The 25,426-nt window shown below is 49.5% G+C and overlaps 1 protein-coding gene across 4 annotated transcripts; it reads right to left on the minus strand.

Annotated features, from left to right (window-relative positions):
• Positions 1-7,972: 7,972 nt before the first annotated feature.
• Positions 7,973-25,281, minus strand: STK40 (serine/threonine kinase 40). Of its 4 annotated transcripts, none has more exons than XM_088154084.1 (11): positions 25,068-25,281; positions 18,994-19,107; positions 18,165-18,250; positions 17,286-17,429; positions 16,489-16,716; positions 16,150-16,202; positions 12,995-13,110; positions 12,358-12,502; positions 12,118-12,240; positions 11,249-11,333; positions 7,973-10,668 (listed from the first exon to the last, which is right to left on the minus strand). In XM_088154084.1, exons 2-11 carry the CDS (start codon positions 19,097-19,099, stop codon positions 10,450-10,452), a joined length of 1,305 nt encoding a protein of 434 aa, XP_088010210.1. In that variant the 5' UTR covers positions 19,100-19,107; positions 25,068-25,281; the 3' UTR covers positions 7,973-10,449. The 4 variants fall into 4 exon arrangements, with proteins under 4 accessions (XP_088010210.1, XP_088010192.1, XP_088010204.1 ...); XM_088154066.1 differs by lacking the exon at positions 25,068-25,281 and adding an exon at positions 24,775-24,920; XM_088154078.1 differs by lacking the exon at positions 25,068-25,281 and adding an exon at positions 20,138-24,493.
• Positions 25,282-25,426: the final 145 nt, after the last annotated feature.

Here is a 25,426-nt window from a genome sequence, read left to right on the forward strand (position 1 = left end):
CCAGGTTCAGAAAAAAGCAACAAGTATGATCAGGGAGCTGGAAACTATGAAGGGAGATTGGAAAAGCTTGTTTAACCTTTATAGCAGAAGACTGAGAGGGGAGAGAACAGCCCTTTTCAAATACCTGAAAGGATGTCAGCTCAAGACTTTGATTAATAGATTTAAGCTACAGGATTCCAGCATGAATGCTTACAGAAAAAATTCCTGGAAGAACGAGTGACTGAGCTGCTGGGCTTCTGTTCCCATCCTGGATGTGTTCGAGCAACGGCTGGATGACCAGCCGTCGGGGGTGTTTCAATTTGAAATCCTGCACTGAGCAAGCATTGAGTTTGGACCAAGTTGTGTCAAGGCCTTTTCCAACTTTAAGCGTTTGTGATGAGTTCCTCCCCCCAAAAAGTAACAAATGTTATTTAAATGTTAATGCCCCTTCTCTTTACAAAATTAATTCTGATATGATTGGTTTCTTAGCATTATCCACCTGAAAATTGGGGGAGGAGGAATGACCAGCATTAGTCCTTGTGTGCAGTGGGGGGAGGGGACTGTGTGGTTGGTTAAGGCATGTTGTGCCCCCCCGCCCCCCCCGCCGAAGCCTCTGTTTCACCATCTTCCTGAAGCACCCACGCCTCCTTTTCTCGTCCAGCCTTCGAAGAGAAACAACCATATCCAGGAGACAGAATTTGGCTCGTTTCTAATTTGACAGTGAGTGGCCTGAAGAGCAAGGCACCCAGGAAGCAGAAACTGCTCCCTCCTCATGATGCAGAACCAGCTAGCCCCTCTTTCCTTTGAAGAGGTGGGTCCTTTTGCTGGCACCTCTCAGGATGTCGACCCAAGAAGGAAAGGCTGCCTTCCTTCCAGGGGCCTTGAACTGAGCTGAGTGTCTTGCCAGCCAGCCCCGACTATGCTTTTGCCCACCTGCTGGAGCTCTAGCCCAGCTGTTGCTGCTCATGTGGGTGGGATGGAGAGGCTGGCTGGTCCTCAGACTCCAGCCCGCAGGTGCCCCTGTTGCCAGAGGAGCCAAGCCTGCTTGTTCCCAGGGTTGAGTGGGATCTGCTCTTGACTGAACCAGCAGCGTTGCCAGGAACCGCAGGCCCCCTTTTCACATACCTTGTCTCCGGGAGCCTCCTGGCATCCTTCCCTGCATGTGCACGCCAAACGGAGAGTTTCTGCTCAGCTCCTGCAGTCAAGCAAACCTCCCAGCAGCTTCCTTGACTTGGTTTTGGCAAGAGTCCTGCCTCGTCCACCGCATGCCACAAGAGGCCTTCCATTTAGAGTCTCCCATCTTTCCCACCAAGGGCCTCTGTAAGGAGCCCCACTTCTGCCTCGGCCAGCACGTCCCCAAACCTGCTTGCTGCTCCACTGTGGGTTGGCCTGGGGAAGCAAGCGGCCTGGCCTCTGGCTCTGGCCTCAAACGGCCACCTCCTTCTCCTCGGACTCGGGAGAGCCTGTCTGGGCCCTGGTGTTGCCGAAGGTGCTGGGCAGGTAGGAGGGACCGAGCCAGCCTGGGAGAAAGCAGTGCAGGCAGTTGCTCACCAGAGGTGGCCCTTGGCTGCCCGGGACGTCTCACGTGGCACTGACGGAATGAAGGCTGAGATTTTCTTGCCTGACTTGTCTTGATTTTTCTTTCTTGTTTGTTCGTTGGATTGTTTTATTGTGTTTTTATTATTGCTATTAGCTGCCCAGAGTTGTGTCTCACACGATTGGCAGCCATATAAATCTTATAAATAAATAAAGCAAGCAAGCAAGCAAGCATTGCACAGCAGGCTGGCCAGATGCCTATGCCACACTACGCTGTGGTTAGTGGAGTTGCAATTGGTTGGGTTCACCCATGTACTAAGCCAAACCCAAACTGCTGTCAGGCTTCCTCCTTGCAGTCTAGACTGGAAGCAGTCAGTTCAAAGATGAGAACCTGAGAGCATGATCATTATTTGAAAAATGCAGCACGAGAACTTCAGGAAATACTCTGGTTTCAAATGAGACACCTCTGTGTAGAGAACTAGGGCAGTAAAAGTTGTCCATTACCTCCCGCTTTTCCTGTATAGAGGGCTGAGAGTTTGTCCTTTGTGAAGGAGGGGCTGTCTGCACCTGTTCCCTGTTCTGATGATGTTTTGATAATGGCCATTCCATCACTGTGAGGACATCTCGCAGCTTAGCACATAGATTTTATCTTATTTATTTAGGAAATGTAGATAGCAATCCAACTCACATAAAAGTAATTCTAAGTCACATACATCAATAAATAAAAACCAAAAATTTGATTACAATTAAAACTGCAACAGCAAATTAATAGACTACCAGGATCTCTCAATATATACTACACTGCAGAAGGAGGGATATTTTGTCACCCTAGCCCCAATACACAGAAGGAAAATGCAAGTTTGGGGTCAACTGTGTATGGGGGGGGGGGGGAGATCATTCCAGGGGGCAAAGCAGTGCAGTGGAAAATCCACACCTCCTAGGTCCTATCGGGTGACTTTGCTTTGAGGAAGGGACCTAGAACCCACCTATCCTATCCTAATAGAGCATGTGGGATGGGGAAAAATAATCATAGAAAGGCAGTCCTGCTAGTAACCTGGTCTTTCATCATACAGGGCTTTATAGGGGATAAACTTGCCAACTGGCAACCAATGTAGCTCTCTAAGTGTTACCTGGATGTGCCAAGGTGTACCTATTAGCTAACCATGCTGCATTCTGGACTAGTTGCAGCTTCTGGGTGGTCTTCAAGGGTAGTTTCATGTAGAGTGAGTTGCAGTAGTTCAATGAGTGATTGTAAGTAGGGCCTCCAAATCCAGGAATGAGAGCAATTGGTGCACAAGTTGAAGTTGTGCAGGCCCCCTTGTCCACAGCTGCCACCTGTTCCCTGTGGACCCCCTGGTCGTGCGCGGGATCTGAGCAGGGCAATGCAGATCCACCCCAAGGCCAAAGATGGAAAATCTCTAGTTCTGGGATCAGGTGATCCCAAACCTACAGCCACTCAGTCTTCCTAGGGTTCAGCCAAAGTCCATCTTCTTCCCCATCCAGGCCCCTCCAGCCTCGAGATACTGGTACAGAACCTTGACATATCATTTGGTTGGCCTGGGACAGAGATTCACAATTGAGCACCATCAGCATATTGATGATATTGCAACCCATGCCAATGGATGACTTCTCCCAGCAGCTTCATGTAAATGTTAAACAAAAGCAGGGACAGAGTAGAGCTCTGAGAGTCTTGGGCTAAACTGCTCCCCCAACCAACACTGACTGGAACCAGCCCCAGAAGGAGGAGGAGAACCACTGCAACAGTGTGCCCCCCACTCCCAACCCCTTGATCCAGTCCAGAATAACACCATGGTCAATGGTACTGAGACCCCTGAGTGATTGAGGGCTACTCCCCCCATCCTAAGCTCACTGAAGGTTGTCAAGCATGTCCTGGCCTGAATCCAGAATGAAAGGATCCAGATAATACACTTTCTCCAGGAGTCTTTGGAGCTGCAGGCTGATCACCTTCTCAATAACTTTCTCTAAAAAAGTTGGAGACAGGACAAAAATTGTCCGTTTCTGTTGGATCCAGCTGTGGCTTTTTGAGGAGGGGGCAGGCTCTCTCAAGGATTCACTTGTCACTACATGGATCCAAGGCCTTAACCAGTCATGGTCCACTAACAGCCCCAAGAGCCCTGTCCATTTCCTCAGGACTAGCAGAGACTTCCTCCTCCTGGATAATCAAGCAAGATGGAGCCTTGGTCAATTCTATAAGGCCTGCATGGCTGAAGTCCAACCCAGAGTGGGTCCAAGCAACTTTATCCACCAAATGTTGGGAATAATCCTCAGAGCAACCCTGCAGGTATGCCCCTCGCCCCTTTGTATCCAAGAGGGGCCACATCACCCTGAACAGGGTTGCCAGCTGGCGTGTGGAGGACACAATAAGAGCAGAGAAATAAGACTGTTTTGCCACTTTTATTGCCACAAAGTAGGGCATAAAAAGGCTCTTACCTGTGCTTGGTTGCTCGTCATTTTCCTTCACTGGTGCTATAGGCACCCCTTCAGCTGCTTCATCCTCTGTAGACCAGGGGGCTCGCCAGGATCCACGTGCAGAGAGAATCTGCACAGACTTGATCAGGTCCAAAGCAATCCAAGCAATGACTAAGGTCTCAACCATGCATCAGAGCCTCAGGGATACAGGCAGTCCTTGCTTAACGACCACAATTGGGACTGGAATTTAGGTCACTAAGCAATGTGGCCATTAAGCAAATTATCATATGTCCACTTCGCTTAGCAACTGCAATCCCAGCACTCCTGGCTGCTGCTGTTAAGCAAGAATCGCAGGTCGTTAAGCAGAGTACCAGGTAAGGAACATGGGGGTGCCCCAGGGGGGTGGGGGAGGCCGGGGGAGGCCTGGTGCAGGCCACACGCAAGTTGGGGAGTGCTGCAGTGCAGCACAAAGCCTTAGCCACTGCAGCCTGGCCCAGCAGTGCTTACGACTGCAGGGACACTGCAACTGCCCCCCTCCACCTATCTTCACCCCATCTATGCCCTTTTGGCTACCCTGCACAGAACTGGGGCTGAAGTAGTTACCCAAGGCCTTCAGCAGTCTCAGCCAGCTGCCACCATCCCCAGACCTCAACTTCAGCCCCAGCACCACCACTGCCACTAAGAAATGCCGCCTCAAGCCCCACACCGCTGGTCTTTGCTGCCTTGCGCCGTTCTGCAAGCCGCAACTCTCGTTCCTTCCCCAGGCTGGGATCCCGTTCCTTCCCCAAGCCACCCCTCCTGTTCATTCCCCAAGCCGCGTGTCCCATACCTTTTGCAAGCCGCGTGCCCCATACCTTCCCCAAGCTGTGCTTCTTGTTCCTTCCGCAAGCCAGTGTCTCATACCTTCTGCAAGCTGGCGTCCCATTCTCGCAAGACCTGGAGAAGACCAAAAGGTTTCCAAAGGATTGCGAGAATGGGACGCTGGCTTGCAGAAGGCATGGGATGTGTGGCCTGGGGAAGGAATGGGAGGCTGGCTTGGGGAAGGAACAAGAGGCGCAGCTGGGGGAGCAGCATGAGGCAGCGAAGGCCAGTGGTGTGGGGCTTGAAGCAACATTTCTCAGTGGTAGTGGCGGCGCTGGGGGTGAAGTTGAGGCCTGGGGGCTGTGGCAACTGGCTGAGATGGGTGAAGGCCTTGGGCCTCTAATTCAGCCCCAGCCCTGGTGCTGCTGCCAAGAGCTGCTGTGCAGGGCAGCCAAAAGGGTACAGATGTTGGGAGGAAGATAGGTGGGTGGGGGGAATTGCAGCACCCCTGTGGTCCTAAATGCAGGCATGCTGCGAAGTGCCCGAATTTTGATCACGTGACCATGGAGGGTCTGCAACAGCTATAACTTCAGGCACAGATTGTAAGTCCATTTTTTCAGGGCCATTGTAATTTTGTACGGGTAATGGACGAATGGTCGTTAAGCGAGGACTACGTGTAACCCCAAGTGCCTCCTGAGACCCAGCTGTGTCCACCAGGCACCTGGGTATAGACTAGTCAAATAGGTCCTTCCTCCCTGAGATGGTGAACTGCTACAGGAAACTCCAGAGTTAACAGGCCATGATCTGTCCCTGTCAGGAGTGATGGCAATATCCCCCAATGTCAGATCACGCCACCATTGCCTTGAGACCAAAAACAGGTCTAATGTGTCTCACACACACACACACACAGAGTGAGTTGGGGACTCAAAAAGTTGCATCAGGTCCATGGCAGCCATGGAGGCCATGAACTCCTGAGCTGCCTCCATGTCTTCTGCCTAAGGAAGGCATGTTGAAGTCCCCTAGCACCTGGAGAACTTCACCGCCAACCCAGCCACAGCATCAAGCAGCAAAGACAAGAAAGGTGCTGCACAGGAGAGAGGCTGATATAGTAGCAGCAATTCTAACCGATCTGCAATACTTCACAAGTATGGTCCCATGCTTGTCTACCTATGGGGCAGTGCTCCTGACAACCTCCAGAATCTCTGGGATAACAATAGCCTCTTCCCCACCCCCTGCCTTGGAGACACATCTGATGCCACACCCAAAACCCAGATGGACACATTTTGGAGAGGGGAACTCACTCCACCCCATACCCAACCATTTCTCAATTTTCATCTATTATTAGGTCATGGATGAGGTAAGCCTTGTTAGAGACCAAATCGGCCTTGGGTAGCAATAGTTGGAACCCAGAGTTTCTAACGCTTGGTGGGTGACCCTTTTTAAGGCTCAGTGGGGCAAGCACAGGGGGCAGGAATACAGTACAGGCGACCACTCGTGGAGCGACCATTCAAACTTGCGACGGTACCAGCCCTCTTAGTTCCAGCTGTTGTGGCATCCTGTGGTCATGGGATTGTGACTTGCGACCTTCCCTGCTGGCTTCCCACAAGCAAAGTCAATAGGGAAGCCGGCAGGAAGTCAGAAGTCGCAAATGTGTGAGGTCCTCACAACAACCTGTGGTGATTTACGTAACGATGGTAACTGGGGACTGCTGGAACTGCCATTGCTAAGCAGCACAGACATTCATGATGAAAATTCTGGTCCCAATTATGTCCTTAAGCGAGGACTACCTGTACTGGTATAAGACTGTGGATTGTATTCCCTGTGAGTACCCCATCCCCCGATACCCGTCCTATTTCCCTTTCCTCATCACCACCAGGATGTTCCTGCCTGCCCCCAATGCATTTACCTTCCCTGATCCCTGCCAGCATTCTGCCAGGTCCCAGGGCCCCATCCATACAGTCCAATCAATCAATCAATCAATCAACCAATCAATCAATTTTATTTCGGTCATAGACCAGCATATATACATTCCATCCTAACCCTCTCCCAGGTTCTGCCTATTGCTCAGCATTCCAAACCCAAACAATCAGCGTCCTCCCACCATGCAATCTGACACTGCTATTTAACCCTCTGCTCTCCCAAGTAAAATAACAGACCAACTAAAGCGTAGCTAAGGTAGGCCCTTACCCCTTCTGATTCCCATCAAGAGCACCGACATCCCCAGGAACTCCAAACCCCAGGTCCAGTTTGCACATAGACCTTAAGTTCAACAATCATCTCCATTCTTCAGAAGACGAAATCGGAAAACCTTGGAGCTACAAAGGGGTGATAAATCTGGTACATGCTGACTGTTTTGGCATCCATAAGTCCCTTCATGGTATGCAGAAGACAAGATGGCTGCTGTTCCCTTCAAAGAATCTCACATCAGCTGCAGGATGGTTCTTGCACAAGACCAAGGGGAATGGTGGTGGACAAACGATTGTGTGACCCAGCCATTAAACTAGGCTGTAATATGGTTTGCTATGGTTTAGCTGTTAAGTTTTTAAACCATGGATTAGTATTTATGCAGACTGAGTATTTATGCAAACTATCCCAAGAAAAATTCCAAGTGAATTTGGAGATGTCTTGTCAGACAAAAGATCAGAGAAACGTCAATGGAAACCAAGTTGTCTTTGAACAAATTAGTCCTACAAGTGAAAAAGTGGTAACCCACTTTAAAAAAGATGTATATAAAACTGGAACAGATTCAGAGAAAAGCAACAAAGATAGTCAAGGGTCTGGAAATCCTGCGAATTTACAAGCTGGGTAAATTTAGCTTTGAGAAGACAAGGTTTGCGGGAGGTGACACAGTCATTTTGCAGTACCAAAACTTACAGCGGTAAAGTGCAGCAAAGTTCTTTAATGGAAACTTCTCTGGTGGTGTTTTTACTGCCATTCAATGCAGATCTTTGTAATTGGAAACACATTTCTGTGCTTGGATGTTCCAGAATGATTTACTCATTTAGCTGACCACCGGACAGAGGCGAAGCCAGGTGACAGAGCTGCCCCCCACTTGTAGCTTCCAAGATATGAGGTGTTGCTACCTACCGTCCACACACCTCCCCAGAGATGCAGGCCAGAAACAGCTATTAAAGAAGGTGAGCAAAGGGATCTCAGAAAGGAACTCTGAATTTTCCATATCCCACTGTGGAATTGTGGGGGACTGTTGGAATAATAACCAAACTTCTGAAAGCTTTAATTCTACATTATGAAATTTTATTGCTGGCATGCGGGGATAGTTGGGTGTAATACAAAAATAGGTCTCTATACAAATTCTCTTCGCAATTTTTTACAATAGGATTTTTGTCTCTGGTGTCTCACCCAACCTGAAATCCCCTCAGACCAACCCAGCAGCTCATAACACCTCTTTCCAGGCCCCCACCCCACCCCAGGTTCCCTTTCCATCTCTTTCCAGTCAGCTTTTTATTGCAACAGATGGTGGAACACCCAACTTTACATCAGTGGAGTATTGCTATTTTTGTCAAGGGTGGGAAAGGACCAGACCACTCAGACACATTGTTAACTATCTTGGGAAGGGGGAAAAAAAAATTAAAGGTGGGAAGGGGGCAGAGCTGTGGAGGAATAAGTTACCATTCAAAGGATTTGGAAGATGAGTCACCTGGCACAGCCTCCTGACCCCAGACCTCCCCTTCTAGAGGGGCAGAAAGCTGCTCCTTCCCCTGGCAACTTGTGCTTCCTGCTTGGTATGACTTACTTCCAACATTCCTCTGGGAACATGTCAACTAGGGATGGAACCTAAAGCAGGTTGAGATGCTGTCCTGAAGGTGATGCCTCCAAGTGCTCCTTCTTGAGGGCACATTCCTGCAGAGAGCGCTTTTCCTCATCGCTATGATATCAGAAGTGCATCTCTCACACCCTGAGAAACACATTCAGGACTCCCTTGTGCACAGCTCACCTGGAGAAGAAAGGGCTGCTTCCTGGAAGGGCTGCGGAAAAGCAGCTCAAAGGCCAAGTGCACAGCCTTTCACTTCAGCCAACAAAGGATGCTGCTGCTGCTGCTGACCCCTGCCACCATCCCTGGGCAAAGCTGTTTGGAAAGGACACTGCTCGATGGCCCTGATTTGGGTGAGGGAGAAGCTGCCTAGCTGCCTAGCTTTTGAAGCATGCCCCTATGTCATTTTCCAGAGATTGACCAGGATACGTTGCACCCCATTCGGCAGCAGTTCCGAATGACAGGATATGTCTCACTTGTATTTAACCAAATTTCCAGACACTGCTGGAACTGTATTTTTTCTCCTGTAACTCGGGCTAAGAGAAAATCTCCCCTGTGCAACAAAGCCAGAAATCTGCTTGTACTTCTTCAATCATATGAACACACTCACTCTTGGGAAATTGTTATCTTCTGCTGGTGAAGGTGCCAAGGGTTTCTCTGCCTACCCCCCTACCCCCCGCAAGGAAGATGTTGTGCAAACCCCATCAGACTGGCTTGCCCCAGGCTGCCAGGATCCAGTTCTTCCAAAGGACAGCATGCATGGAGAGCCAATGATGCTGGAAAATGAATTGGCAGTGGAGGGGAAAGGGAAATAGGAGACTCTGGAACAGAATTACCTCCATGGGATGCTCTGAAAAACTTGTCTGGCAAGAGAGGCATATATAGTCCAAAGAACAGGGCTCAGGTATCACCCAGCCCTATCCTAGCATGGAGCAAGGGACCCTCCCTCCTCCCAAGCCTATTCATACAGGCAAGTGCTGTGACCAGAGAACAATGGCAAGAGTGTGCCAAGAGCACGTGATTTGGGGAGGGGGGCTTTTCTAAATGGAGGTGAGGTCTGTGGTGGGATGGGGTAGAAGGAAAAGGGAAGGGACAACTCCCCCTCTTTCACATTATCAAAGATTTATCCCTTCAAACATGCCTCCATGATTAATGGGGCAAGAGATAAAAATCAACAGAATTAATGTAACATTACTGCACTTTTCAAAAGCTACCATTTTTAAAAATCAAAACCAAAACAACACCCAGGAAATCCAAAATAATTAAGTGACTTGGAGACTTCAGCCTCCAGAAAAGCTACATTTTAAACAGCTCTGGGCTGAAACTTCCCCTAACTGGAATCTGCAAGCAAATTTTCTCAGTTCAACAAGCTCGAAGTAAAGATGAGACATTTGCCAAGGCTATAGTCACACTGGGGTCCAAAATTAATGCTTGCAGAAAGTAAATTCAACCTGGGGTTAAGTTGAAAACAGAACACAGAGTACTGAACAGAAATGGATTTAAGAAACAGTTACCTTTTTGAAACCCATGGGGAAGGACAATGGAGAAAAAACGATTAAGCTTATTCAAACCGTACGGCGCGAAATGCAATCCCCGTGGTTTCCAGAGTTTGTGTCAGGAAAGAAGCCTGCTGGGGCAACCTTTGCCAAAACCGCTCTACATTTCAGTCCAGAGAACAGTGTGGTTAAAAAAGGCGGAGAGGTAGATTTCAGAGTCATGAGTAAAAGCAGACTACTGTCTATGATTGGAGTTAAAATCCACTGACGGTTGTCCCAGCCAGTTGTCTTCCACGTGTCCTCTTGGGGCAAACCCCAGCAAGCAAGACCCATCAGCACACAGGGGAAGACTGCTACACTGCTGGAATCCAGGCCTGGCCCTCACCCTTGCGCCAGGCTGGGCCGGTGGAGCGTGACTCCCACTCCCTTTGAGAGCTATTTCCGAAGGTAGCGTTGTGCAAGAATGGCTGCGTCCAGGGCATTCATGGGCTGGGCATCATGGCCAAGGCGTCTCACGGGAGGGACGCTGCCAAACTGCCGCTTTTGTAGGAAGCTTTTTGCCTCGTGGAGCGTGTTCTTCTCCTCAGCTAGCAAGAGCTGCTGCCTCATGTAATTCTCAAACTCATACTGTGAACACTCCTCGGTTACCTTTGCCTGCAGAAAGGACAAAGTCTGTCAGGGGTGCCAGAACTATGTCTAGCCCTCTACTGCCTGTTGCCACCAGAAGGGAAGACAACTGCTGCTGCTGCTTCCTGGTCCCCAAGAATCCCAGCCTCATTAAGAGCAGGGCTGACAGTTCAACAGGTAGCTTTCAGAAGACGCCTGCCTTCAGCCTCTGCACACAGTGCTTATTCTCTCCACACATGCACACACGAACACACTTTTATGTTCCTATGTCATTTATTTCCTGGCAGTTGAAAATGTCAGTGTGCACTGATTCCATGCCAAACTAGCTGAGGGGGGAAGCCCATGAGATGAGTTGGGACAGCAACAGACACAGAAATGTCATCAGCTCAGTCCAATCCTGAGCTAGAACTAGATTAGCCAGTGCCATCACCACTTCCATTGCAAACGCATGTGCAGATAGATACGCTGGGCAGAGGGGGTCACAAGGCATTGGAAGAAGCTCCTGGGAAAGGCTCAGGAGGGGATGGAAGGTCAGCAGTGGGGGTTAGGATGATGTTGAGTCTGTGACTTCCACAAGGCCTCTCCAGGGTGGGATGGCAAATCTTACCTCATGCACATGTTCTGGGTTGACCACCTGATCATCGACATCTGGCACTACCTGCAAGGGCCCACTGAGTGAGGACATGGACTGCCTGCAGGAGACAAAGGCTTGTAGATCAGCAGGGCGTAGGTGGACCAAGTGCCAGGATCTCACTAGACACCAATGTTTGGTCCAGCCCAAGCTCCTCCCAGGGAGAGCACTTTTCAGTCAGCCCAGGCATAAGAGACTGTTAGAATGCACACCCGGGTACACAGGGCAGCAACTGCTTCCAAATCACATTACAATACAAGTTATTTTCCTAGATGCTTCTGCATCTGGGCGGGGGAGGGAGAAGAGGTGTAGCACCTTTTGGCTCATACTGCAGAGCTGGGATGATGCCTTCACCAAAGGAAACCAAGAAGAGCCTAGAGGCCAGAAATGACTGAAGGCTGGTCACCTTAGCATCTCTCCCCTTGTTGCTCCCCATCAACAAATGTATCTAGATCTGGATCTACAACTACCCAGGTAAAGACCCCAAGAAAGGCTCTTCCAATGTCTGTCTAGTTGTGGCCGCTGCAAAGGCAGCATCTCAAGGTAGGTCCTGTTCTTAGAGACAAGAAATAGCTTTCTTGCCAGAGGAGTAGGAAAAGGCAAAACAAGGAGGGTGCCAAAATGTGCAGTCAACATGGAGCCAAACATGGAGAGTCAGAGAAACTGCTCCAGAGGACCCTTTCAAACAATCCCTTTCAGGCTGATGGAGAAGGCAGTCTGATCCAGCCCACCCTTCACCTGGCAAGGCTTGGGCTGACATGCAGGGCAGAACAACTCCAGTTCCTCCTATCCCAGCACAGGGCAGCACCTGTGGTCTCACCCTCATACCCCTTCTCCCCACTCACCAGGATGCAATTATGGAGCTGAGGGATTCGAGCACTTCAGAGGCTGTCAGGCGCTGCTGAGGGTCCAAGACCAGCAGCTTTCGGATCAAGCACACCGTGTTTTCGGACACCCGCCCATCCCTGCTGGAGAACAGTGAAGAGCTAGGGGAAGCAGCAAGTGCCTGAACCCCTGGAGCCAGAAAGGACAGTGGTTCAGGGGAGGCAGGGGTGTCTGGAGGACCAAGGCCTGCTTTCACTCACTCTGGGATGGTGTACTCAGCAGCCTTGATCTTGCGGAAGAGTTCTTGTGGGATGCTGTCATAGAAGGGGAACTGTCCATAGAGCATGGTGAAGAGGACCACTCCCAGGGCCCACATGTCACTGGGCTTGCCACGATACGGCCGACCTGCAGGCAGAGGAGGCGCTAGGAATTTAGCATGGCCCACTAAGAAGCAGGGCCTATGCCACCAGCTGGTTGAGCTCGTATTCTCTTTGCAGTAGGGGAAAGAAGCCTCCCCAAGCTGCGAGTGCATTGAGGCAGGGAGAGAACAAGCAAAGATACCCAGTGCTCCAGTCAACAGTACTCTCTCCCCTCTCTCCCAGCCACAAAAAGGCGAACCTCTTTTCCATCTGCTGGACCAGCCAGCCAAGAAAAAGAGGCTTTAGAGCAACTGTAGCTCTGTCTGGAGCAAAGTAGTAATAGGTTTGCTCTTTCTTCTGGACACCCACCCACTTCCAGACACCCAAGAGATGCTGTGCATGGGAACAGCCTTAAGTTTCAGAGAAGGGAACCCTCTATGTGTATAGAGCGGAGATAGCAGCATCATAAGGGAATGAAAGCCCTGGGAGTAAAGAAAAGGGCTGCTAATGACATCCTTGAGAAAGGGATGCTACTTACCGCTGAGGACATCGGGGCTAATGTAGGCAGGGCTGCCCCGCTGGTCCTTCAGCAAGTCATCTTCACTCACCAGATGCTTCCCAAGACAGAAGTTGGTGATTGTAATTCGGTGGGTCCTGAAGCAAAGACAGAATTAGAAAGGAAGTGGAGAAGACAGGTTGTAAAGGATTCAGAGGAGTACAACAAAGATGATACAGGAACTTGAAGACATGCCTTATGAGGAGAGACTGAAGGAACTTATGATGTTCACACAGGGGAGATGTGATAGCTGTGTTCAGGTACATAAACCACAGAGAAGGTGGTTATAAACTATTTTCCATGACCACAGAAACTAGGCTAGAAATAACTGATATAAGCTGCAGTTACCTAGACTTCATTTAAATATAGGGAAATTTTTCCTTGTGGTAAGATATGTACAACAGTGGAACAGTCTTCCTATGGAGGTTACAGGTTTTGAATCTCTGGAGTTTTTTTTAAGAGGCTGTCACAGTTGGTTTAACTGGTCTCTTTGCACATTGCAGAGGGTTGGCGTAGATTATTCTTGTGGTCCCTTCCAACTCTACAATTTTATGATTCTATGATAAGCAGAGTCCCAACAGATGTGGACCCAGGCAGCTTCAACAGCCAACGGTACCGACTGACTGACTGACTGATTCGATCTGAATGCTGCCAGATTTAAACAGATCCATGGTGGCATGCATTGTGATTGAGAACTGACTGATAACACTTTGGGGATTAGATCTGAGGTAGTCATGAGCACCAAAAGCTCATTGGATGTGAAAAAGCCCAGATCAGTGGGCTAGAACTGCCCAAAAGCTCCATGTGTAACTTTGGGCCTGATCGAGTCCTTCACTCTCAACCTTCCTTCCTGGGGTTGCTGAGAGCCTGTAGTGGAAAAGGAGGCAGAAGAGGGATCCTGGATGTGAGGAAAGAGGGAAGGCTAGTATTGCCTGAGTCAGAGAATCCCCACCACCATCATCCCACATATCTGACATAACAATCAGTGCATGCTATAAATTTATTTTACACAGCAGGGTAAAATTTGCAAGAATCCTCAGAACCTTAGAAGAGGAATACTGTCAAATTGCTGTTGTATAAATGCAGCACCTTTAAAAATGGATTCTTTGAGAAAAGAACCATCAATTCAATTCTGAATTAGAAGCAGAGTTAAATTGGAAGACTTCATACAAGAACAAATATTTTGGGGCTCAATCTCGATTAACATTAACTCTTCCAACTCAGACGAGTACAGAATTAGGATGGATTTCCTATAAATCAGAAAAAGGAAATTTTGCTAAGTGATACTTAATTTGTTATTTTTATATTCCCATCTACCTGCCACAGAATGGGTTCTTGCAGCTACAGGATAAAAACCGAGAAAAAAGCCATAACCACTGTAGAGAAAACAGGATGGAGAAGGTAGCTAAACAATCAAATGCACCAAACCAAACTTCTGTAATTCAAGACTATTTATGAATTCAGCCAAGAAGATGTTCCAAATTCCATGTGCTGCCAGAAAGAGGCCCTTTTCATGGAATCATAAGAGTTGGAAGAGATCTCAGAGGCCAGTCCAACCTTGTGCTCAGTGCAAGATCCACTAAAGCACTTCAGACAGATTACTGCCAGCCTGCCTGAAGACCTCCAGTGAAGGGCAACTCACTGCTCCATGAGACTGCCAACTGACAGCTCTTTACCATCAGGAAATTCCTCCTGATGTCCAACCTACACCTCCTTTCCTGCAGGTTCAACCTATTGGCTCTGATCCTGCTCTGGCGGCAGCAGAGAACAAATCTACTCCCTCCTCCTATTCATTACCCTTCAAACATCAGAAGACTGTAGCAGGTTTCCCCTCAGCCTTCTCTTCTGCAGGCTAAACATAGCCAGTTCCTTTAATCATTCCTCAGAGGGCTTGGTTTCCAGTCCCCCCATCATTTTGGTAGCCCTTCTCTGAACGTGGTTGACTTTGTCCATGTTGTTTTTAAACTGTGGTGCCCAGAAGCAGTGCTCCAGTTTTCTCCAGAATCCAGCCCTTCTCCGTGAAAGCACGTAAAAGAAATCACAGTCAAGCAGAGAAGGAAGAAGCAGCCCTTCAGGTTTCCTGACCTCAGGCTACTTGGTAGCTCTAGAAGCCATGAATTCTGGCAAATAAGTTGAAATCTACAAGTCCTGGTCAAAAACTCAGCAGCTACTTTTTCCAAACAGATTTTTCACAAAACACACTGGCGCAATCTGACCTGGACACTGCCAAAATATGGGTCACAATGGTAAGGTCAGAAAAAGCTGCGGGTGGCAGAAGCACAAAGTAAGCTTGCCTACAGAGGCTGCACAAGTCTCTCTTTCTGAAGCTGGATCAAACAGTAGCCCAGACCTGAGTGCTTTTGGGCCCCATTTCCCTACAAAATTGGTGAATTCCAACCACTAGGAAATGGCTTCTAATTTCTCAAAAGCCTCTCAGAGGCCCAGACCAAGCCCACTCAGCCCCCTTTCCAAGGCCAGGCAGCCGTATGCATCCAGGAAACCTCCTCTTTCTTTCACAATCCAGCTGGAGGCTGCATCAGCAATTCCCACCCAGAATCCCGAAAGAACTTTAGGGTCCTTTCCCCCGAGTGCATGAGAACAGGCAAGAGGGCTGCTGCCGGACACCTAAAATGCTGCTTTCAGATTGGATGTGCGCGAACTACCACCAGCCACATTCCTTGAACTGTCTGGGTATAATGAAGAGCGGCAGTTCTTGGATTTAGGCTCTGTGGAATAAAACTTGCTGGCCTGGCCTGGCCTTGCTTGTGGCTGGTAGAGTAGCCACACCAAGGACAAGCTGCAGAGTCACTTAGAACAGTGACGGTGCCAACCTCCAATTCCTGCGTGGGGAGCTGACTGACCATCTCCCGCTCACTCTCTTCCTGTACTACCAGCCGCGCCTGAGGGAAGCGTCTTCCGTTCTTGGACCTTTCCCCACCAGAGAACAAAGAGAGGCACATGCAGGAGAGATACCATCTGCCCTGGATATGGCTGACCAAAGACAGGCAAGTCGAAACTGTTCAGGAGGTCTACGCAGAAGCCCCCTGCCCTGCTACCCACTCCCCCAGAAGACAACTGAAGAAACTCTGGGAACCCTCAACAATCCCACGGCCAAGCAATTTGCAGAAGGAACACACCTTTTGTTTAGCACCATGTTCCCCAGTTTCAAGTCTCTGTGCACAATGTTCTTCTGGAAAAATAAAACAATCCTGCAATTAGAACAACTGAGATTATTCTGCCAAATGCAGAAGACCCAAACTAAGCACATGACTAAATCCCCCAAGAGAACTGCCCAGCTCAGTTCTGACGTCTGTACCTTTGCTCCTACCAAGGCAGGTGAGAAATGTCTTTCAATGAAATTTAGGGTTGATGCCCTGATCTGCAACGTTCCTCTAGCTGTGCAAGATTCTGGGGCTGGTGTGCATTCCATAACATGGCTGCTACCATACTTTGGAATAAGCGCAGAAATATGGTACCTTGTGCAAGGCTTCCACCACCCGCACAACGTCATAGAAGATCACAACGGTCTCTCGCTCACTAAGCCGCTTCTCTTTGATGACGTAGTGCTGGAGATTGATGAGGTCAGCGGTCTTGTCACTGAAATCATGGGCACAGAGGCAGTCCAACACTAAACAAATACGTTTCTTCATTTTTCGGACCATCCGACTGGACTCCAGGTCTTCCACCAGCTCGCAGGTTCGGTCCTGCATAGTCCCAAGTCACAGGGACCAGTGGTTAATTAAGCAGGGAGACACCCACCTTTCCCACTGATTAGACACAAGCCCAATATTTGCTGCTTCCGTGAGGGCCACATAGCCCCAGGGTTTGCACTTGTGCAAAACGATTGCCTTTTATAACCATTAATGAAATTCTCACAGATTTCTGAACGGGGTTGGTGGGTACAGAAATATTTTGTCTTATTGGAAGTGTAGAATTCTTCCCAGCAAGCATGCCCCAGACTTGCCAAAGGCACAGACTGATCTTTTCCTTGATGAGAGCCCCTACCCTTGCTTAGGCAAGCTGTGATCAAACTGGTGCAGAGTGGCATTTGACTGCAACAACCTAACAGACTCAGGCAGAGGTGCTGGACTGGGATCCTGACAGCTCCTGCAAGCAGCACATGACATCAAAACCATGATGGCAAGCAAAGAACCACATGGGCTGCTCCATCTGGAGGATTAGGAAAGCAGGCCTCTCGGGTCTCCATCATGTCAGTGCTGGGAGGATCAGCAAGCAACGGTGTTTGAGAAGGGGTCCAAACGGCCCTGCTTACCTGGAAAAGGCCGTGATGATGGACCACTCCATCCTGATTGTGTAGGAGAGAGAGGAGGGAGAACTCTGTATGCAGCAGCATTTTGCCCTGACGCTCCTCTTGGGTTTCTGTGCCACGGTCACTCTTGTCCTCCAAGGTGAGGATCTTTGTGAATGAGACAAAGGAAGAACAGCTCAAGAGGGAGGCTTCTTTTCAGGAAAGTCAGAAAGCTCCTTTCTCAAATGCAATGCTCAGAACATCACAGCAGGGCACAGAGCGCTTTGGAGTGCAAAGTTCACATTATAAATAAAGGAGGCACAATTTTCCTTTTTGGCCTGGCTCAAAAGCAAAGGGGGCACACCTTTCCCCAACACTCTTCCTCTAACCCCATTGCTGGGCCTGGAGTGTTGATTTGGAGGTTAGTGGTTCAAGGACAGGTAACAGTTTTTACATCCTGGCCACTTATTTTTATCGCTCCCAGCCTCAGGGACTGAGAAAGCTTTCAGAGAAGGTGTGAGAAAGGCGTCTCTCCACCTGAGCCCTCTGAAGAAGCATTACCAGGTAAAGGTGGCTGCTCTGACTTTGGGGACCAGGCAGCTGCCGAAAGCAACCCTCCTTGGAAGAGCTGCATTTCACTCGAGAAGATCTAGGAATGTTTCGGTTGTGGTGCCACCACTGCCCACGGACCTTCCACAGAAGATCTACCACACTCTGCCTACCCTACTCCCTTCTTAAAAAAGACCTGTTATTACACTGCATTCTATCCCACCTTTAAATATTCTGCAGTTCAGCAGGTCTTTAGTGTTTAATTACTGTGCCTCTCTTTGATGTCACTTTTCAAATAGCACTATCTTATTTTTTGGTAATTACAGTTCACCTCTTTTGCAAACTGCTTCTTACCTTCAGCTGATAGAAGTCATCTGTCCCATCCTTTCTTGCCAGGCACTGAACAATGCTAGGCACTGGGGAGTTGCCCAAACGAGGCCCTGGGAACATAAAAACAGAACACATGGCCTTGCTTCTGACTCAGATGGTGGCTTAACTGATCCCCAGGAAGTTCCCCTTTCTGCCCAGCATGATGTGTTTTTCCATAAGCCACAGAGGTGGGTAATAGGAAGTTGAAATGGAGATGGCCCCAATGTGTCCTCCCCACCTCAGCACAACACAAAGAGCCATCTACACTTGAACTGAAGCCAGAGTGTCACACACAAATGAAAAGATAAATACAGTAGCATGTTGCCCTCAACTCTTTTCTGATAAAGTGCAACTAAAGATATATATGAATGTTGTACAGGTATAGATTTATGGCCTACCTTTCCTTGTTCCACACTGTGTCCTGTGGAAAGCAGGCTAGCACTATTTTAGAAAACATGCTGGCTGCATTGGGGTACTAGGGGATAGTAATGCTGGCAGTGACCACAGCAGAAAGGGATTCAAAATCTTTATCCACAAACGCTGAGATTAGAGGCTGGATTAGATCTTGGCTTCAATCACTGTGCCATCTGATGGTGAAAAGAAGTTTGGAAATAGCTGGGCCATGTTTGGAGATTTCTGCAGTGATGTGGCCTGGCTGAACATGATGTCTGTCAGGGGCCAGGAATTTCATCATGTTATATGGCAGAATTCATTATGCAAAATAAAAGTTCTGCCTGTCTGATGATCTTGCAGTGCTGAATAAGTGCCAGTTTAGTTACAGTATCCCTTGGGGCAAGAATCCATTCTTACTCACCAAGAATGAAAGGCCCTGCTCTTTTGGTATTACTGCTGGAAATCCCTGGGCAGAGGACCTTGGCAGACGTTTCCCCACCACCTCTATCGGAGGTTCGTCGTTTCATTCTGAGTTCTGGAAAGGGAGAGCAGACAGTGCCTTACGTTCAGTCCATTTCCTCAAAGGAGCTTCCACACCACCAGTGCCTTTTTGTACCATACAGAAAAAGCTCACTGGAGATTGCACACCATTTCCCCTGGCTCAGAAACACCAGAGTCCAGGGATCTCAATATGAAGGTGAATTCCTTTTGCATTACAGTGGCATTCTAAGATGTCATGTGCTTGTGAATAACTGGTGAGGGTCAATCCTCTTTTTTTTTTGTACTCCTTGCTTTTAACTGCAAAGAAAAGAGCAGTCCCTTTCATACATGTCAGGTTGCCCTCACCTTTAAAGAAGCTGGAGGGAGAACCTATCAATGTGGGACAACGAGGGACTGATTCTGAAACCCTGGTTGCAAAGACCATGCTTTAGAGAAATGAAACTCGGCCTGAAGCTGAAAAGTTGTGTTTGTCTACTCTCTGCAGGAATGGAGAACATGCAACGCTGTTCGCTGGCATATAAGGGCAATTCACCAGCCCTCAAGGCCTCACAAACCATCTGAGGAACGCTGCTGCACGCATATTCAATCTCTTGCACAACTCCCAGAGAAAACCTGGAAACCTCTGTTCCTTCTCGACTAATGAGCAAGCAGGAGACGCGTTACAGTGAATGCTTTTAATCAACTTCTGTTCTCATTCAAGGGTCAACATGCAGCAGCACCTGCAATTTCAGTTGTAGCAGCCACCACAGCCTGTGCAGGGTGTCAAACTGCCCTTGTAAAAAGAGATTCACAATGCAGAAGAAGCTCACAGAGAAAAGTAGCAATCCACTATATTACAAGGGAAAACCCTAGTAGGAATGTGATCCATGCCCTGCATATTCTGCTCCTAAATTAGCCTTTCAAGGACAGGATTAATAGAAAAGTCTATTGTTGAACCTGCCACCACTCAGCTGACTTGCCCTTGTGGAACAGAGTCTAGCACATCGTCTCACCACATTTTCAAAAAGGATTTCAGCAAGGAGACTATGAGTTAATTCAGGCTTTTGGCGCTTGGGACTGCTCACCCAAGGCTGAAGCACCAAGAGTAACACCACAGGGGAAATAAGAGAAAGGTTCCCACACTGCCGAAGCCGCCTCGCGTGCAGAACTGATGAATCACTTCTCCTTGGAGACTCCAGGCAGGCACCACATCAGCAGACTTGAAACATCAGCTGCTACTGGTGCTGCTACAGCCGCTCCAGCGGAATTGAGGAGAGACGCCCAAGTGGCAAGGGGCCGAGGGAATCTCCCAGAAGCATTTGATGCTCCAACAAGGAGGACCATGAGCTCATGGAAGAATCCTGCCAATCTCCTTGACACATACTGAAGACTTCCAGTTTTTCTCTAGCTGGGCAACAGGCCAAGCTGTCATTGCTGATGCTGACCTTCTGCAATGACAGAGAACAAGGGTCTATGGGAGGAAAAGAAACAGCATGGTCTATAGGAGTGGAAGAGTCTATAGCACTACCCTCAGACAGATTCTCATACCTCTTTAGCTCTCTGCTGCTCTTCCTATGTATCATGGTTTTTCTCATGGACTTTGCTGCTTCCCACATCAAATTATTCTTAGCACTGTCAAACAGCATTAAGGGGGAAGAGTTGCAGAGACCCTTCAAATCCTTAACTGTTTTACCGGGGAGAAAGTCAGAAGTGCTTTGGCTTTTAAAGAACACAGGGTGGCCACATAAACTAATCTGCCAGTCTGAGATGACCGATGCACGAAAAGAATGTGTCCACATGCTCGTGTTTGCCTGTGTATCTCTCCCAAGGACGTCACTGTAGTAACAAAATGTACCAGGCAGAGCACAGCATCATCACCTGCAGAAAATTATGAACGAGCACACGTACGCACAATCTAAAAGAAAAAATCTAAAGCACAATTATCACCATCCTAAAAATACTCAATTGAATACAGTAATGCTTTTGAGACCAAGCAAAACACAAGAACTTGCAGGGGACAACATTGGTGACCGCTCCAAAGTCACCAAGGGGGCTGAGCAAGGGTACTGAAGACAGGCGTTCAGGGTGATGTGCAGGGCCATAATTAGTCAGGTTGTAGAAAGCAGCTGTGCTAGTCCCTGAATGTGATTCTTCGGGTACAGAAAACACACAGCTGAGTTATACACAAGTGCCTGCAAAAGACAGCAAAGAACAAATATGTGCTAGATATTCTCCAGGTTCTGATCTTTTGCTCTGGGTCTGGCCGTGTCTAACACACAAATTCAAGCATCTGCTTTGTTGTACTTTAATGTGGCCCACAGCCAAGATGTAAAGCTCATTCTGTTACTGATCTGGACTCCACACTTGTCTCCTCTTAGCTTTCATCTCACTGGAAAAAAAACGTGCAACGCCTCTCTAACATGCAACTGTTCTTGGGTAATAAAGTGATTCCAGAGCTCTAGAGAGCATGAAGCCACCACTGGTCTAATACTGACCCGGCTGGTTATGGCTGTGGGAGACATAGTTTAACACAAATGGAGAACTCTGGGTTGGGGCAGACTGGCTAAGGATACCTTTCCACAGTTCCCAGTTTTGTCTTGAAGGACCTGCTAAGAGCCAGCTGGCTTTGCACAGCAAATGCTTCTGCAAAGGACTTTTGTCAGAGCAAGGTTCCTGAAATGAAAGGGACTGAGCCTAGGGCTTTCATCAGGTCCAGTATACAGTCTGGCCCAAACACATGTCTGCAAGGCAACCAGAAAATGGATGGGCTGTAAAGGCAAAGGCTTCTTCAAGACACATTTGACCCTTGGGAACTGCCTTCATGCAGTTTTATCACCATCTTCTTCCATTATGTTTTTAACTTCCTAGGCAGTCAATGGCCCTGGAATTCCCAAGTCCTCTAAGGACTAACCAGATCTGATTCAGCTTAGTTTCTGAGATCAGCCAAGGCTGACTAGGTTCTGACACCAGCTGAAGCAGGCATCCCATACAATTTCAGTAACATAGATGCTGTGTACCGTATAAGTCTCCTAGCTCAACTGAGATTAAGCCATATGCACTGAGAAGCACTCAGGGGGGATGCTGTAAGATAGCCTCTTCCTCCAGTTGAGTTTAACTCCTGGTGACTCCAAGAACACACATGGAATTTCTTCATCAGCAACACAAAATGTGGTTTGTCAAATTCTTTTTGTGGGATTTTTTAAACTTTAATTCCAAGTCTATAAGACTGAAATTTCCTGGTAGTCTCCCATCAAAATATCAACGCTGCTTAATTTCTGAGCCCAGAGTAGGTCACCTTGAACTAGAGTGAAATTCCATTTTTTTTCCTTTTCATTTGCCAGAAAAGCAGTAAAGGTTGAGGGAACCTTATCTCACTGGATTTTAGCTTCAGCTTTGTGTCACACTAACAGCAATGTTCCCAAGAACAAAAGAAAAACAGACACATTTCATCAGGAAGTAAAACCCTGAATACACAATTATTACAATGTATGGCCTTCCGGATGACAGCATGCCAGCCAGAGCCAAGTTTTCACAGTGCTGCCTGGCCAACCCAACCCGCACTTTGATCAGGTTTCACTCATAGGTTGGTGGAAATTCTGGATGGCTTTGGCATTAGAATTTTTGCCAGAAAGCAAAAGAGAACTTTGCTGGTTCTCAAGAACTTTCAGCATGTCCCTAATATAAGTCCATCTAAAACTAGCATTGCCATCATTTTATATGTCTGTATGTAGGAGGTGCACTTACATCTGCATTTTGCCATGAGTCGGTACTGATTTGTCAGCATACCAGCAGAACAAATGAAGAAATAAATTTATATGCATTGTTCTCCAGGCATATATGTTATCTATTTCAAGAATTTTCACTTCTTCCTGGGCTGTAATTGTAGCACAATTACCAAGGAATAAATCCTAATTAATTAAGTGGGATAATTCTGAATTAAAAAAAAAAACATGCAACAGTACATACAAGGATGCAAGGCAAGGAACTGCTTGCTGAGCTACCAAATACTTGAACAACAGAAATAAACATGACTACAGTTTAACCACCTTGACACAATATAAGTCAAGTAAGTATATTAAAATCTTCATGGGACAGTGGAAAATTTGCTATTCACCTCCCCATCATAATATTTAAGCAAGATGCTGCTCAAATACAAAAGCTTGGTTTTCTAACCACGCGCCTCATTTACTAGGCCATCTCTAGGCCATCTTATTTTAGAGCTGCTTGCTGGTGGATGGTATGTGAACTATGTGGGTTTGGCAAACTTAGCTCAAAGTAACCCACAAGGGTTACCTTCCAACCAAATGTGGGGAGGAAGACCCAAGTGAGTGAAAGAAAGCTATATACAACTTCAGAAGAGCAGCTCGATCTGCTCATGGACACTCAAGACCTGCACTTCTATAATTCTGGAGAGAAACCAGATGGAAAGGTTCCATCTACCAGGGTTTGTAAGAGTCTTGCCCTCAGACATTTCTTGGCATGCAGATCCCATCACTTGCAGGGGAAGTAGGGAGGAGGATCAGCAGCTTGTTTCTTATCACCCTTCAGCTTCAAGGATACTACGATCCCCAGATACACAGGCACTGTCACCTCTCAGACTATTGGAGAATAGATAGGTTATTGCTGCATTTGGAAACTGCCAATCTTCTAGCGAGGAGCCAGCGGTCTTCTCTCTCCTGTAAGCGCCAGGTCCTGAACCAGTTATCTGCTCCTCCAAGAAGCGGGTCGGTCGCCAGAACTGCTGACCGGAAGCACAGGCAGAGAGCCTCGGCGCCCCGTGCTTGTTATTTCCATGCAGATTTAGGGGCAGAGCTCATGTTCAGTATTCTGGAAGTCAACCTGTAGCACCTCTGCCTAAGGTCTGGAGAGTTATTGCTACTTGGAATGGGCCGGCCGGTATTCCACCTCAACAAGTGACCCTTCCACCTGCTCGGGCGTATTAGAAACTACACAGCCACCGGTGCAAGTTGGCAGCCCAGCACAGGCACCATTACTTCTGGCTCTCGTTCACAAAGGCACGTCGATTAGCTCTGACCGCCAGATGCCAGCGCTTGGTTTCACAATCGGGACTTCTGAACTGGCAGACTTTTCAGTAACCGAGGAGCGAGGCGCCCGATCTGCAGGGCAGATGGGCTCGTCAATTAGTCCGTTACTCATTCTTTTGGCAGAGCTGCAGATCGCGGGGCTAATCGAAGGGAAACCTCTGTTCTCACTGTCACGGCGCTCGATACCGAGCCCGCATCACTCGAGGAAGCGCCAACGGCCGGCCTGGGCCGCCGGGCAGTCCGCTGCTGCAGCCGAGGGATCCCGCCGTGCTGCGCATCGCGAGCGGGAGGCCCCGCGCCCGGCCGCACAGCTGCAGCCCGCGGGGCAGCCCGAGCAACGTGGCGCGCCGGGGGCGGCGGAGGGCCCCGAGCCCGGCCGCAGAAGGAAGCGCCCCGGCCCCGCCCCGCCCCGCCGGGACTCGGACACGGCGCGCGGATCGATCGCGGGCCGCAGCGGCCCCCCGGAGAAGCGCCGCTCGCGGGGCATCGCCCGGCCTCGCAGGCCCTCGGCTCCCTGCCGGCGCTGCCGCTGCAAGGAGGCGCCCGGCGCGACGGAAGCCGGGCGCCCTCGCTCGGGCCTCCCGCGGGCGAGGAAGCGCCGCCGGGCTCCGGGGGCGCCGCGCGGCGGCCGAGGCAGGCCCCCGCCCCGCCCTCCTTCCCGCGGCCGCCCCTCTCACCCATCGCCGCCGCCGCCGCCGCCGCCGCCGGGCCCGGCCCCGCCGGCCCCCGTCCGCCTGGCCGCCTCCCGCTCGGGCGCCCGACTCGGCCACCTGACAACGGACGTGACGCAGAGCGACGTCGCGCCGCCGGCGCCGCCCCCGACCAGCTTCCTTCGGAGGCTCCGCTCGGATTGGCCGGGCCGGCGAGCACGTGGCCGCCCGCCCGCCCCGCAAGCGGACCGCGGTCGCCGTGTCGGGGCCTCCCGCGCCGCGTCCGGAAGGCTCGTCGAGGGGCCGTCGCGCCTTTTCACCTGTCGCCGGGGAGAGCCGCGCAGCCCTCGCGGAGTCCTCGAACGGCAGGAGAGCAGAGCAGAGGAAGGGGAAATAAAAGGGCTCCTCGCTGGTCGCAGCGGGGGAAGGAGGCGCAGAACCTCCCAGTTGCACCGCCGTGACTGAGGGGGAAGGTACTAATCGCGCGGAAGCCGTCTCGGGGAACGGAGCCGCTTGGTTCAAGCTAGCTGGCCGCTGCCCGGCAGTCTGGGGCTGCACGTGCCTGTTTCCCGCATCTCCACCGCCCGCCCGCGTCGCGCTCTGCTCTGCTCTCGATGCCTCTGCCGCGTCCGGAGGCGGATCTCCCCCGCAAGCCCCGGTCCCACCGTAAACCCCGCGG

This window comes from Python bivittatus, unplaced genomic scaffold (assembly GCF_059951505.1).
Source record: "Python bivittatus isolate LINGU-HERP-01145 unplaced genomic scaffold, Pbiv_v1 ctg000040_np1212, whole genome shotgun sequence".
Lineage (NCBI taxonomy): Eukaryota > Metazoa > Chordata > Lepidosauria > Squamata > Pythonidae > Python > Python bivittatus.

Coding starts and splice junctions, on each gene's coding strand:
- STK40 (XM_088154066.1), bottom strand. Junction 13,111..16,149: donor AACATGGTGCTAAACAAAAG/GTGTGTTCCTTC, acceptor TCTTTGCTTCAG/GACCCACCGAATTACAATCA. Junction 10,669..11,248: donor ACCCAGAACATGTGCATGAG/GTAAGATTTGCC, acceptor TCCTTTCTGCAG/GCAAAGGTAACCGAGGAGTG.